This window comes from Sus scrofa, chromosome 1 (genome assembly GCF_054392235.1).
Source record: "Sus scrofa isolate SSC_HxYL_T2T_F1_AM1 chromosome 1, Sscrofa_HxYL_maternal_Yorkshire_Landrace_v2.0, whole genome shotgun sequence".
Lineage (NCBI taxonomy): Eukaryota > Metazoa > Chordata > Mammalia > Artiodactyla > Suidae > Sus > Sus scrofa.
Genome location: NC_139383.1, coordinates 153,011,966 through 153,026,519, shown reverse-complemented (window position 1 = coordinate 153,026,519; position 14,554 = coordinate 153,011,966). Strand labels below are relative to the sequence as shown.

The 14,554-nt window shown below is 48.8% G+C and overlaps 1 protein-coding gene across 6 annotated transcripts in view; it reads left to right on the top strand.

Annotated features, from left to right (window-relative positions):
* LOC102163334 (uncharacterized) overlaps positions 1–14,554 on the top strand; it is a 158,769-nt gene that overhangs the window by 38,060 nt on the left and 106,155 nt on the right. The window contains exons 1-5 of one of the 6 annotated variants that reach the window (XM_085017139.1): positions 1,312–1,371; positions 3,496–3,555; positions 5,679–5,738; positions 6,582–6,843; positions 7,865–7,924. The exons of 2 other annotated variants lie outside the window; for them this stretch is intronic. In XM_085017139.1, the coding sequence (XP_084873265.1) occupies positions 6,833–6,843; positions 7,865–7,924 (71 nt within the window). In that variant the 5' untranslated portion in view covers positions 1,312–1,371; positions 3,496–3,555; positions 5,679–5,738; positions 6,582–6,832. Of the gene's footprint in view, positions 1–1,311; positions 1,372–3,495; positions 3,556–3,576; positions 3,612–5,678; positions 5,739–5,759; positions 5,795–6,581; positions 6,844–7,864; positions 7,925–10,943; positions 11,206–14,398; positions 14,459–14,554 lie in introns of those variants that run through there. 3 more of the 6 variants (XM_085017118.1, XM_085017134.1, XM_085017116.1) reach the window with 3 other exon arrangements.

Sequence of the window (14,554 nt, the reverse complement as noted above, 5' to 3'; positions counted from 1 at the left end):
ATTATCTTCTTCTCATTCTTTGGTCTCCAGGTCTTATTTCTAAAGTGTTTCCTTTTAGGGCCACACCTGTGGCCTATGGCGGTTGCCCGGCTAGGTGTGGATTTGGAGCTGTCCTTGCCAGGCTAGGCCCCAGCCAGAGCAATGCCTGGTCCGAGCTACATCGCTAATCCGAGCCCCGGCTCATGGCATTGCTGGATCCTTAAGGCACTGAGCGAGGCTGGGGATCGAACCTGCATCCTCATGGATTCTAGTCAGAATGGTTTCTGCTGAGCCACAAGGGAATGTCCTCGAGGTATGTTTTTTTTTTTCTTTTTGTCATTTCCACTTTGATTTCCTCAGTGACCTCTTGTTTCCCTGAGTAGCATGTTGTTTCGGCTTCTTCAGGTCCGTTTCTTCTCATGTCTCTGCTCACGGTTTCTTTCTAATCTCATGCCATTTTGCTCTGAGCAGAGAGCTTGAACTAGTTTCTCTACTCTCGCCTTTGTGAAGGTTCGTTTTGTTCCCCACGATGTGGTCATGGGTGTCAAGTGTGTTAACCCCTTCCCATGTCTGGGAGCTTTAGCCTGATAGTCATGTAGGCTGACACACGTGCTAGGAAAACGTCGAGATGTCCTGAGCCTCCTTGCCCACCTTGGCTGAATCTATAGTCCTTTTTCCACATCTCCATGTTTGTCCTTTTGCAGTCCTTGTGTTTATGCCCAGGTTTGCGCTAGGTGTGCATGGGTTTTCCTTTGAGATCTGTATACTGCCTCAAGTGATTGCTTTTGAAATGCAATTGCCTCCATCCTGTTTCTTCTTACTTCATGTTTGCGTGGAGAAGACCTTTGCGTATTTCTTGTAGAATGGGGCTTAGTATTGCTGTAGTGGGTACGTGTTTGGTGTTTGGAGAAGGTCTTCGTTTCTCCTGGTATGTTAAGTGAAATTCTTGGGGAGGAGAGTATTCTAGGCTGCGCCTTCTTCCCTTTTGGAATGGTCAAGAGATCTTGCTAGTGTCTTCTGGCCTGCCTTGTTTCTGTAGAGCAATCCGCGGATAGCCTTAGGTGGGTACCCATATCACTAGGTAACTCTTTGTTTCTCTCTCGCTGCCTTCAGCACCCTCTCTTTGTCTTTAACTTTCGCTGCTTTTGGGTTTGTTTTTTTCAGTGTGTCTTGGTGTGATCCTGTTTGGGTTGGCCTGTGTGGGGGGCCCTGTGCACTTCCTGCCTCTTGATGTAGTGTTCCTTTAGATTTGGAAAGTTTTCAGGCATCATTGCGTCACATACGTTTTGTTTCCTTCTCCAGGCTTGACTGTTATCTTTGTTTGCACTGCAGCTTGTTTGCCGTGCTCTGTCAGATTTTGACTGGACAGCGTGCTGCCCCAGTTACACATAGGTTTGTGCCTTCTTTTTGCTTAACTTATCATGCTTCCTCAGGCGTGACTAGACAGGGTGGCCAGTGCTCCCCAGCAGGATCTCCTTGCTAATCCATTCCAAAGGCAAGAGTGTGTGTCTGTTAACCCTGAGTTCGCAATGCATCCCACTCCCTGGCCCTCCTCCTCCCTGGCAACCACAAGCCTATTGTCCAAGTGGGTGAGTTTCGTTTCTCTGGAAAGGTTCACCTGTGCCGTACATTAGATTCCAGATGCAGGTGATGTCACATGGCATTTGTCTTTGTCTTTGTGACTTGCTTCGCTCAGGAGGAGAGTCTCGAGTTGCGCCCGTGCTGCTACAGCTGGCATTGTTTTGTGCTTTGTCTGGCTGCGTAGTGGTCCGTCGTGTCCATGGAGATACGACGTCTTCTTCCTGGGTTCGTCTCTCGATGGACACGTAGGTGGTCTCCATGTGTGGGCTCTTGTGCATAGGGCTGCCATGAACTCTAGTGTACGGGTGCCTGTGTCTTTCTCAAGCCGAGCTTTGTCCGGATCGATGCCCAAGAGTGAGTGGGATGGCTGGGTCTTGTGGGAGCTCTACACTTTTTTTTCTGAGGGTCCTCCATAGCGTTTTGCATGGTGGTCGGACGCAGTTACAGCCCCACCACCAGGGAAGGAGGATTCCCTTTTCTGCACACCCTCTCCAGCCTGTGTGGTTGTTTGACTTGTTAATGGGGACCCTTCTGACCTGTGTCAGGTAGTGCCCCATCATGAGTGTGCGACCTCCTGTCGATTTAGAGTCCTTTTTTGTTGTTGTTGTTGTTCTTCTCATTCTCATTATCTTCTTCTCATTCTTTGGTCTCCAGGTCTTATTTCTAAAGTGTTTCCTTTTAGGGCCACACCTGTGGCCTATGGCGGTTGCCCGGCTAGGTGTGGATTTGGAGCTGTCCTTGCCAGGCTAGGCCCCAGCCAGAGCAATGCCTGGTCCGAGCTACATCGCTAATCCGAGCCCCGGCTCATGGCATTGCTGGATCCTTAAGGCACTGAGCGAGGCTGGGGATCGAACCTGCATCCTCATGGATTCTAGTCAGAATGGTTTCTGCTGAGCCACAAGGGAATGTCCTCGAGGTATGTTTTTTTTTTTCTTTTTGTCATTTCCACTTTGATTTCCTCAGTGACCTCTTGTTTCCCTGAGTAGCATGTTGTTTCGGCTTCTTCAGGTCCGTTTCTTCTCATGTCTCTGCTCACGGTTTCTTTCTAATCTCATGCCATTTTGGTCTGAGCAGAGAGCTTGAACTAGTTTCTCTACTCTCGCCTTTGTGAAGGTTCGTTTTGTTCCCCACGATGTGGTCATGGGTGTCAAGTGTGTTAACCCCTTCCCATGTCTGGGAGCTTTAGCCTGATAGTCATGTAGGCTGACACACGTGCTAGGAAAACGTCGAGATGTCCTGAGCCTCCTTGCCCACCTTGGCTGAATCTATAGTCCTTTTTCCACATCTCCATGTTTGTCCTTTTGCAGTCCTTGTGTTTATGCCCAGGTTTGCGCTAGGTGTGCATGGGTTTTCCTTTGAGATCTGTATACTGCCTCAAGTGATTGCTTTTGAAATGCAATTGCCTCCATCCTGTTTCTTCTTACTTCATGTTTGCGTGGAGAAGACCTTTGCGTATTTCTTGTAGAATGGGGCTTAGTATTGCTGTAGTGGGTACGTGTTTGGTGTTTGGAGAAGGTCTTCGTTTCTCCTGGTATGTTAAGTGAAATTCTTGGGGAGGAGAGTATTCTAGGCTGCGCCTTCTTCCCTTTTGGAATGGTCAAGAGATCTTGCTAGTGTCTTCTGGCCTGCCTTGTTTCTGTAGAGCAATCCGCGGATAGCCTTAGGTGGGTACCCATATCACTAGGTAACTCTTTGTTTCTCTCTCGCTGCCTTCAGCACCCTCTCTTTGTCTTTAACTTTCGCTGCTTTTGGGTTTGTTTTTTTCAGTGTGTCTTGGTGTGATCCTGTTTGGGTTGGCCTGTGTGGGGGGCCCTGTGCACTTCCTGCCTCTTGATGTAGTGTTCCTTTAGATTTGGAAAGTTTTCAGGCATCATTGCGTCACATACGTTTTGTTTCCTTCTCCAGGCTTGACTGTTATCTTTGTTTGCACTGCAGCTTGTTTGCCGTGCTCTGTCAGATTTTGACTGGACAGCGTGCTGCCCCAGTTACACATAGGTTTGTGCCTTCTTTTTGCTTAACTTATCATGCTTCCTCAGGCGTGACTAGACAGGGTGGCCAGTGCTCCCCAGCAGGATCTCCTTGCTAATCCATTCCAAAGGCAAGAGTGTGTGTCTGTTAACCCTGAGTTCGCAATGCATCCCACTCCCTGGCCCTCCTCCTCCCTGGCAACCACAAGCCTATTGTCCAAGTGGGTGAGTTTCGTTTCTCTGGAAAGGTTCACCTGTGCCGTACATTAGATTCCAGATGCAGGTGATGTCACATGGCATTTGTCTTTGTCTTTGTGACTTGCTTCGCTCAGGAGGAGAGTCTCGAGTTGCGCCCGTGCTGCTACAGCTGGCATTGTTTTGTGCTTTGTCTGGCTGCGTAGTGGTCCGTCGTGTCCATGGAGATACGACGTCTTCTTCCTGGGTTCGTCTCTCGATGGACACGTAGGTGGTCTCCATGTGTGGGCTCTTGTGCATAGGGCTGCCATGAACTCTAGTGTACGGGTGCCTGTGTCTTTCTCAAGCCGAGCTTTGTCCGGATCGATGCCCAAGAGTGAGTGGGATGGCTGGGTCTTGTGGGAGCTCTACACTTTTTTTTCTGAGGGTCCTCCATAGCGTTTTGCATGGTGGTCGGACGCAGTTACAGCCCCACCACCAGGGAAGGAGGATTCCCTTTTCTGCACACCCTCTCCAGCCTGTGTGGTTGTTTGACTTGTTAATGGGGACCCTTCTGACCTGTGTCAGGTAGTGCCCCATCATGAGTGTGCGACCTCCTGTCGATTTAGAGTCCTTTTTTGTTGTTGTTGTTGTTCTTCTCATTCTCATTATCTTCTTCTCATTCTTTGGTCTCCAGGTCTTATTTCTAAAGTGTTTCCTTTTAGGGCCACACCTGTGGCCTATGGCGGTTGCCCGGCTAGGTGTGGATTTGGAGCTGTCCTTGCCAGGCTAGGCCCCAGCCAGAGCAATGCCTGGTCCGAGCTACATCGCTAATCCGAGCCCCGGCTCATGGCATTGCTGGATCCTTAAGGCACTGAGCGAGGCTGGGGATCGAACCTGCATCCTCATGGATTCTAGTCAGAATGGTTTCTGCTGAGCCACAAGGGAATGTCCTCGAGGTATGTTTTTTTTTTTCTTTTTGTCATTTCCACTTTGATTTCCTCAGTGACCTCTTGTTTCCCTGAGTAGCATGTTGTTTCGGCTTCTTCAGGTCCGTTTCTTCTCATGTCTCTGCTCACGGTTTCTTTCTAATCTCATGCCATTTTGCTCTGAGCAGAGAGCTTGAACTAGTTTCTCTACTCTCGCCTTTGTGAAGGTTCGTTTTGTTCCCCACGATGTGGTCATGGGTGTCAAGTGTGTTAACCCCTTCCCATGTCTGGGAGCTTTAGCCTGATAGTCATGTAGGCTGACACACGTGCTAGGAAAACGTCGAGATGTCCTGAGCCTCCTTGCCCACCTTGGCTGAATCTATAGTCCTTTTTCCACATCTCCATGTTTGTCCTTTTGCAGTCCTTGTGTTTATGCCCAGGTTTGCGCTAGGTGTGCATGGGTTTTCCTTTGAGATCTGTATACTGCCTCAAGTGATTGCTTTTGAAATGCAATTGCCTCCATCCTGTTTCTTCTTACTTCATGTTTGCGTGGAGAAGACCTTTGCGTATTTCTTGTAGAATGGGGCTTAGTATTGCTGTAGTGGGTACGTGTTTGGTGTTTGGAGAAGGTCTTCGTTTCTCCTGGTATGTTAAGTGAAATTCTTGGGGAGGAGAGTATTCTAGGCTGCGCCTTCTTCCCTTTTGGAATGGTCAAGAGATCTTGCTAGTGTCTTCTGGCCTGCCTGTTTCTGTAGAGCAATCCGCGGATAGCCTTAGGTGGGTACCCATATCACTAGGTAACTCTTTGTTTCTCTCTCGCTGCCTTCAGCACCCTCTCTTTGTCTTTAACTTTCGCTGCTTTTGGGTTTGTTTTTTTCAGTGTGTCTTGGTGTGATCCTGTTTGGGTTGGCCTGTGTGGGGGGCCCTGTGCACTTCCTGCCTCTTGATGTAGTGTTCCTTTAGATTTGGAAAGTTTTCAGGCATCATTGCGTCACATACGTTTTGTTTCCTTCTCCAGGCTTGACTGTTATCTTTGTTTCCATTGCAGCTTGTTTGCCGTGCTCTGTCAGATTTTGACTGGACAGCGTGCTGCCCCAGTTACACATAGGTTTGTGCCTTCTTTTTGCTTAACTTATCATGCTTCCTCAGGCGTGACTAGACAGGGTGGCCAGTGCTCCCCAGCAGGATCTCCTTGCTAATCCATTCCAAAGGCAAGAGTGTGTGTCTGTTAACCCTGAGTTCGCAATGCATCCCACTCCCTGGCCCTCCTCCTCCCTGGCAACCACAAGCCTATTGTCCAAGTGGGTGAGTTTCGTTTCTCTGGAAAGGTTCACCTGTGCCGTACATTAGATTCCAGATGCAGGTGATGTCACATGGCATTTGTCTTTGTCTTTGTGACTTGCTTCGCTCAGGAGGAGAGTCTCGAGTTGCGCCCGTGCTGCTACAGCTGGCATTGTTTTGTGCTTTGTCTGGCTGCGTAGTGGTCCGTCGTGTCCATGGAGATACGACGTCTTCTTCCTGGGTTCGTCTCTCGATGGACACGTAGGTGGTCTCCATGTGTGGGCTCTTGTGCATAGGGCTGCCATGAACTCTAGTGTACGGGTGCCTGTGTCTTTCTCAAGCCGAGCTTTGTCCGGATCGATGCCCAAGAGTGAGTGGGATGGCTGGGTCTTGTGGGAGCTCTACACTTTTTTTTCTGAGGGTCCTCCATAGCGTTTTGCATGGTGGTCGGACGCAGTTACAGCCCCACCACCAGGGAAGGAGGATTCCCTTTTCTGCACACCCTCTCCAGCCTGTGTGGTTGTTTGACTTGTTAATGGGGACCCTTGTGACCTGTGTCAGGTAGTGCCCCATCATGAGTGTGCGACCTCCTGTCGATTTAGAGTCCTTTTTTGTTGTTGTTGTTGTTCTTCTCATTCTCATTATCTTCTTCTCATTGTTTGGTCTCCAGGTGTTATGTCTAAAGTGTTTCCTTTTAGAGCCACACCTGTGGCCTATGGCGGTTGCCCGGCTAGGTGTGGATTTGGAGCTGTCCTTGCCAGGCTAGGCCCCAGCCAGAGCAATGCCTGGTCCGAGCTACATCGCTAATCCGAGCCCCGGCTCATGGCATTGCTGGATCCTTAAGGCACTGAGCGAGGCTGGGGATCGAACCTGCATCCTCATGGATTCTAGTCAGAATGGTTTCTGCTGAGCCACAAGGGAATGTCCTCGAGGTATGTTTTTTTTTTTTTCTTTTTGTCATTTCCACTTTGATTTCCTCAGTGACCTCTTGTTTCCCTGAGTAGCATGTTGTTTCGGCTTCTTCAGGTCCATTTCTTCTCATGTCTCTGCTCACGGTTTCTTTCTAATCTCATGCCATTTTGGTCTGAGCAGAGAGCTTGAACTAGTTTCTCTACTCTCGCCTTTGTGAAGGTTCGTTTTGTTCCCCACGATGTGGTCATGGGTGTCAAGTGTGTTAACCCCTTCCCATGTCTGGGAGCTTTAGCCTGATAGTCATGTAGGCTGACACACGTGCTAGGAAAACGTCGAGATGTCCTGAGCCTCCTTGCCCACCTTGGCTGAATCTATAGTCCTTTTTCCACATCTCCATGTTTGTCCTTTTGCAGTCCTTGTGTTTATGCCCAGGTTTGCGCTAGGTGTGTATGGGTTTTCCTTTGAGATCTGTATACTGCCTCAAGTGATTGCTTTTGAAATGCAATTGCCTCCATCCTGTTTCTTCTTACTTCATGTTTGCGTGGAGCAGACCTTTGCGTATTTCTTGTAGAATGGGGCTTAGTATTGCTGTAGTGGGTACGTGTTTGGTGTTTGGAGAAGGTCTTCGTTTCTCCTGGTATGTTAAGTGAAATTCTTGGGGAGGAGAGTATTCTAGGCTGCGCCTTCTTCCCTTTTGGAAGGATCAAGAGATCTTGCTAGTGTCTTCTGGCCTGCCTTGTTTCTGTAGAGCAATCCGCTGATAGCCTTGGGTGGGTACTCATATCACTAGGTAACTCTTTGTTTCTCTCTCGCTGCCTTCAGCACCCTCTCTTTGTCTTTAACTTTCGCTGCTTTTGGGTTTGTTTTTTTCAGTGTGTCTTGGTGTGAGCCTGTTTGGGTTGGCCTGTGTGGGGGGCCCTGTGCACTTCCTGCCTCTTGATGTAGTGTTCCTTTAGATTTGGAAAGTTTTCAGGCATCATTGCGTCACATACGTTTTGTTTCCTTCTCCAGGCTTGACTGTTATCTTTGTTTGCACTGCAGCTTGTTTGCCGTGCTCTGTCAGATTTTGACTGGACAGCGTGCTGCCCCAGTTACACATAGGTTTGTGCCTTCTTTTTCCTTAACTTATCATGCTTCCTCAGGCGTGACTAGACAGGGTGGCCAGTGCTCCCCAGCAGGATCTCCTTGCTAATCCATTCCAAAGGCAAGAGTCTGTGTCTGTTAACCCTGAGTTCGCAATCCATCCCACTCCCTGGCCCTCCTCCTACCTGGCAACCGCAAGCCTATTGTCCAAGTGGGTGAGTTTCGTTTCTCTGGAAAGGTTCACCTGTGCCGTACATTAGATTCCAGATGCAGGTGATGTCACATGGCATTTGTCTTTGTCTTTGTGACTTGCTTCGCTCAGGAGGAGAGTCTCGAGTTGCGCCCGTGCTGCTACAACTGGCATTGTTTTGTGCTTTGTCTGGCTGCGTAGTGGTCCGTCGTGTCCATGGAGATACGACGTCTTCTTCCTGCGTTCGTCTCTCGATGGACACGTAGGTGGTCTCCATGTGTGGGCTCTTGTGCATAGGGCTGCCATGTACTCTAGTGTACGGGTGCCAGTGTCTTTGTCAAGCAGAGCTTTGTCCGGATCTATGCCCAAGAGTGGGATGGCTGGGTCTTGTGGAGCTCTACACTTGGATTTCAGAGGGACCTCAATACAGTTGTGCATGGTGGTCGGACCCAGTGACAGCCCCACCACCAGGGAAGGAGGATTCCCTTTTCTGCACACCCTCTCCAGCCTGTGTGGTTGTTTGACTTGTTAATGGGGACCCTTCTGACCTGTGTCAGGTCGTGCCCCATCATGAGTGTGCGACCTCCTGTCGATTTAGAGTCCTTTGTTGTTGTTGTTGTTCTTCTTCTCATTCTCATTATCTTCTTCTCATTCTTTGGTCTCCAGGTGTTCTGTCTAAAGTGTTTCCTTTTCGGGCCACACCTGTGGCCTATGGCGGTTGCCCGGCTAGGTGTGGATATGGAGCTGTCCTTGCCAGGCTATGCCCCAGCCAGAGCAATGTCCGGTCCCAGCTACATCACTAATCTGAGCCCCGGCTCATGGCAATGCTGGATCCTTAAGCCACTGAGCGAGGCTGGGGATCGAACCTGCATCCTCATGGATTCTAGTCAGAATGGTTTCTGCTGAGCCACAAGGGAATGTCCTCGAGATATGTTTGTTTTTTTCTTTTTGTCATTTCCACTTTGATTTCCTCAGTGACCTCTTGTTTCCCTGAGTAACATGTTGTTTCGGCTTCTTCAGGTCCGTTTCTTCTCATGTCTCTGCTCACGGTTTCTTTCTAATCTCATGCCATTTTGGTCTGAGCAGAGAGCTTGAACTACTTTCTCTACTCTCACATGTGTAAAGGTTTGTTTTGTTCCCCACGATGTGGTCATGGATGTCAAGTGTGTTAACCCCTTCCCATGTCTGGGAGCTTTAGCCTGATAGTCATGTAGGCTGACACACGTGCTACAAAACGTCGAGATGTCCTGAGCCTCCTTGCCCACCTTGGCTGAATCTATAGTCCTTTTTCCACATCTCCATGTTTGTCCTTTTGCAGTCCTTGTGTTTATGCCCAGGTTTGCGCTAGGTGTGTATGGGTTTTCCTTTGAGATCTGTATACTGCCTCAAGTGATTGCTTTTGAAATGCAATTGCCTCCATCCTGTTTCTTCTTACTTCATGTTTGCGTGGAGCAGACCTTTGCGTATTTCTTGTAGAATGGGGCTTAGTATTGCTGTAGTGGGTACGTGTTTGGTGTTTGGAGAAGGTCTTCGTTTCTCCTGGTATGTTAAGTGAAATTCATGGGGAGGAGAGTATTCTAGGCTGCGCCTTCTTCCCTTTTGGAAGGATCAAGAGATCTTGCTAGTGTCTTCTGGCCTGCCTTGTTTCTGTAGAGCAATCCGCTGATAGCCTTATGTGGGTACCCGTATCACTAGGTAACTCTTTGTTTCTCTCTCGCTGCCTTCAGAACCCTCTCTTTGGGTTTAACTTTTGCCGCTTTTTGGTTTGTTTTTTTCAGTGTGTCTTGGTGTGAGCCTGTTTGGGTTGGCATGTGTGGGGGGCCCTGTCTGCTTCCTGCCGCTTGATGTAGTGTTCCTTTAGATTTGGAAAGTTTTCAGGTAGCATTGCTTCACATGCGTTTTGTTTCCTTCTCAACGCATGACTGTTATCTTTGTTTGCATTGCAGCTTGTTTGCCGTGCCCTCTCAGATTTGAGGGGACAGCGTGCTGCCCCAGTTACACATAGGTTTGTGCCTTCTTTTTGCTTAACTTATCATGCTTCCTCAGGCGTGACTAGACAGGGTGGCCAGTGCTCCCCAGCAGGATCTCCTTGCTAATCCATTCCAAAGGCAAGAGTGTGTGTCTGTTAACCCTGAGTTCGCAATCCATCCCACTCCCTGGCTCTCCTCCTCCCTGGCAACCCCAAGCGTATTGTCCAAGTGCGTGAGTTTCGTTTCTCTGGAAAGGTTCACCTGTGCCGTACATTAGATTCCAGATACAGGTGATGTCACATGGCATTTGTCTTTGTCTTTGTGACTTGCTTCGCTCAGGAGGAGAGTCTCGAGTTGCGCCCGTGCTGCTACAACTGGCATTGTTTTGTGCTTTGTCTGGCTGCGTAGTGGTCCGTCGTGTCCATGGAGATACGACGTCTTCTTCCTGCGTTCGTCTCTCGATGGACACGTAGGTGGTCTCCATGTGTGGGCTCTTGTGCATAGGGCTGCCATGAACTCTAGTGTACGGGTGCCTGTGTCTTTCTCAAGCCGAGCTTTGTCCGGATACATGCCCAAGAGTGAGTGGGATAGCTGTGTGCTGTTTGAGCTCTACATTGGTTTTCTGAGGGACCTCCATAGCGTTTTGCATGGTGGTCGGACCCAGTTACAGCCCCACCACCAGGGAAGGAGGTTTCCCTCTTCTGCACACCCTCTCCAGCCTGTGTGGGTGATTGACTTGTTAATGGGGACCCTTCTGACCTGTGTCAGGTAGTGCCCCATCATGAATGTGCGACCTCCTGTCGATTTAGAGTCCTTTGTTGTTGTTGTTGTTCTTCTTCTCATTCTCATTATGTTCTTCTCAGTCTTTGGTCTCCAGGTCTTATTTCTAAAGTGTTTCCTTTTAGGGCCACACCTGTGGCATATGGTGGTTCCCCGGCCAGGTGTGGATTTGGAGCTGTCCTTGCCAGGCTAGGCCCCAGCCAGAGAAATTCCTGGTCTGAGCTACCTCGCTAATCCGAGCCCCGGCTCATGGCATTACTGGATCCTTAAGCCACCGAGGGAGGCTGGGGATCGAACCTGCATCCTCATGGATTCTAGTCAGAATTGTGTCTGCTGAGCCACATGGGAATGTCCTCGAGGTATTTTTTTTTTCTTTCTGTAATTTCCATTTTGATTTCCTCAGTGACGTCTTGTTTTCCTGAGTAACATGTTGTTTAGGCTTCTTCAGGTCCGTTTCTTCTCATGTCTCTGCTCACGGTTTCTTTCTAAACTCATGCCATTTTGGTCTGAGCAGAGAGCTTGAACTAGTTTCTCTACTCTCGCCTTTGTGAAGGTTCGTTTTGTTCCCCACGATGTGGTCATGGGTGTCAAGTGTGTTAACCCCTTCCCATGTCTGGGAGCTTTAGCCTGATAGTCATGTAGGCTGACACACATGCTACAAAACGTCGAGATGTCCTGAGCCTCCTTGCCCACCTTGGCTGAATCTATAGTCCTTTTTCCACATCTCCATGTTTGTCCTTTTGCAGTCCTTGTGTTTATGCCCAGGTTTGCGCTAGGTGTGTATGGGTTTTCCTTTGAGATCTGTATACTGCCTCAAGTGATTGCTTTTGAAATGCAATTGCCTCCATCCTGTTTCTTCTTACTTCATGTTTGCGTGGAGAAGACCTTTGCGTATTTCTTGTAGAATGGGGCTTAGTATTGCTGTAGTGGGTACGTGTTTGGTGTTTGGAGAAGGTCTTCGTTTCTCCTGGTATGTTAAGTGAAATTCTTGGGGAGGAGGGTATTCTAGGCTGCGCCTTCTTCCCTTTTGGAAGGATCAAGAGATCTTGCTAGTGTCTTCTGGCCTGCCTTGTTTCTGTAGAGCAATCCGCTGATAGCCTTAGGTGGGTACCCATATCACTAGGTAACTCTTTGTTTCTCTCTCGCTGCCTTCAGCACCCTCTCTTTGTCTTTAACTTTCGCTGCTTTTGGGTTTGTTTTTTTCAGTGTGTCTTGGTGTGAGCCTGTTTGGGTTGGCCTGTGTGGGGGGCCCTGTGCACTTCCTGCCTCTTGATGTAGTGTTCCTTTAGATTTGGAAAGTTTTCAGGCATCATTGCGTCACATACGTTTTGTTTCCTTCTCCAGGCTTGACTGTTATCTTTGTTTCCATTGCAGCTTGTTTGCCGTGCCCTCTCAGATTTGAGGGGACAGCGTGCTGCCCCAGTTACACATAGGTTTGTGCCTTCTTTTTGCTTAACTTATCATGCTTCCTCAGGCGTGACTAGACAGGGTGGCCAGTGCTCCCCAGCAGGATCTCCTTGCTAATCCATTCCAAAGGCAAGAGTGTGTGTCTGTTAACCCTGAGTTTGCAATGCATCCCACTCCCTGGCCCTCCTCCTCCCTGGCAACCACAAGCCTATTCTCCAAGTGGGTGAGTTTCGTTTCTCTGGAAAGGTTCACCTGTGCCGTACATTAGATTTCAGATGCAGATTTTGTCACATGGCATTTGTCTTTGTCTTTGTGACTTGCTTCGCTCAGGAGGAGAGTCTTGAGTTGCGCCTGTTCTGCTACAACTGGCATTGTTTTGTGCTTTGTCTGTCTGCGTAGTGGTCCGTCGTGTCCATGGAGATACGACGTCTTCTTCCTGCATTCGTCTCTCGATGGACACGTAGGTGGTCTCCATGTGTGGGCTCTTGTGCATAGGGCTGCCATGAACTCTAGTGTACGGGTGCCTGTGTCTTTCTCAAGCCGAGCTTTGTCCGGATCGATGCCCAAGAGTGGGATGGCTGGGTCTTGTGGGAGCTCTACACTTTTTTTTCTGAGGGTCCTACATAGCGTTTTGCATGGTGGTCGGACCCAGTTACAGCCCCACCACCAGGGAAGGAGGATTCCCTTTTCTGCACACCCTCTCCAGCCTGTGTGGTTGTTTGACTTGTTAATGGGGACCCTTCTGACCTGTGTCAGGTCGTGCCCCATCATGAGTGTGTGACCTCCTGTCGATTTAGAGTCCTTTGTTGTTGTTGTTCTTCTTCTTCTCATTCTCATTATCTTCTTCTCATTCTTTGGTCTCCAGGTGTTATGTCTAAAGTGTTTCCTTTTCGGGCCACACCTGTGGCCTATGGCGGTTGCCCGGCTAGGTGTGGATATGGAGCTGTCCTTGCCAGGCTATGCCCCAGCCAGAGCAATGCCTGGTCCCAGCTACATCACTAATCTGAGCCCCGGCTCATGGCATTGCTGGATCCTTAAGCCACTGAGCGAGGCTGCGGATCGAACCTGCATCCTCATGGATTCTAGTCAGAATGGTTTCTGCTGAGCCACAAGGGAATGTCCTCGAGATATGTTTGTTTTTTTCTTTTTGTCATTTCCACTTTGATTTCCTCAGTGACCTCTTGTTTTCCTGAGTAACATGTTGTTTCGGCTTCTTCAGGTCCGTTTCTTCTCATGTCTCTGCTCACGGTTTCTTTCTAATCTCATGCCATTTTGGTCTGAGCAGAGAGCTTGAACTACTTTCTCTACTCTCTCATGTGTAAAGGTTTGTTTTGTTCCCCACGATGTGGTCATGGATGTCAAGTGTGTTAACCCCTTCCCATGTCTGGGAGCTTTATCCTGATAGTCGTGTCGGCCCTCAGACATGCTACAAAACGTCGAGATGTCCTGAGCCTCCTTGCCCACCTTGGCTGAATCTATAGTCCTTTTTCCACATCTCCATGTTTGTCCTTTTGCAGTCCTTGTGTTTATGCCCAGGTTTGCGCTAGGTGTGTATGGGTTTTCCTTTGAGATCTGTATACTGCCTCAAGTGATTGCTTTTGAAATGCAATTGCCTCCATCCTGTTTCTTCTTACTTCATGTTTGCGTGGAGAAGACCTTTGCGTATTTCTTGTAGAATGGGGCTTAGTATTGCTGTAGTGGGTACGTGTTTGGTGTTTGGAGAAGGTCTTCGTTTCTCCTGGTATGTTAAGTGAAATTCTTGAGGAGGAGAGTATTCTAGGCTGCGCCTTCTTCCCTTTTGGAATGGTCAAGAGATCTTGCTAGTGTCTTCTGGCCTGCCTTGTTTCTGTAGAGCAATCCGCTGATAGCCTTATGTTGGTACCCGTATCACTAGGTAACTCTTTGTTTCTCTCTCGCTGCCTTCAGAACCCTCTCTTTGGGTTTAACTTTTGCCGCTTTTTGGTTTGTTTTTTTCAGTGTGTCTTGGTGTGAGCCTGTTTGGGTTGGCATGTGTGGGGGGCCCTGTCTGCTTCCTGCCGCTTGATGTAGTGTTCCTTTAGATTTGGAAAGTTTTCAGGTAGCATTGCTTCACATGCGTTTTGTTTCCTTCTCAACGCATGACTGTTATCTTTGTTTGCATTGCAGCTTGTTTGCTGTGCTCTGTCAGATTTTGACTGGACAGCGTGCTGCCCCAGTTACACATAGGTTTGTGCCTTCTTTTTTCTTAACTTATCATGCTTCCTCAGGCGTGACTAGACAGGGTGGCCAGTGCTCCCCAGCAGGATCTCCTTGCTAATCCAT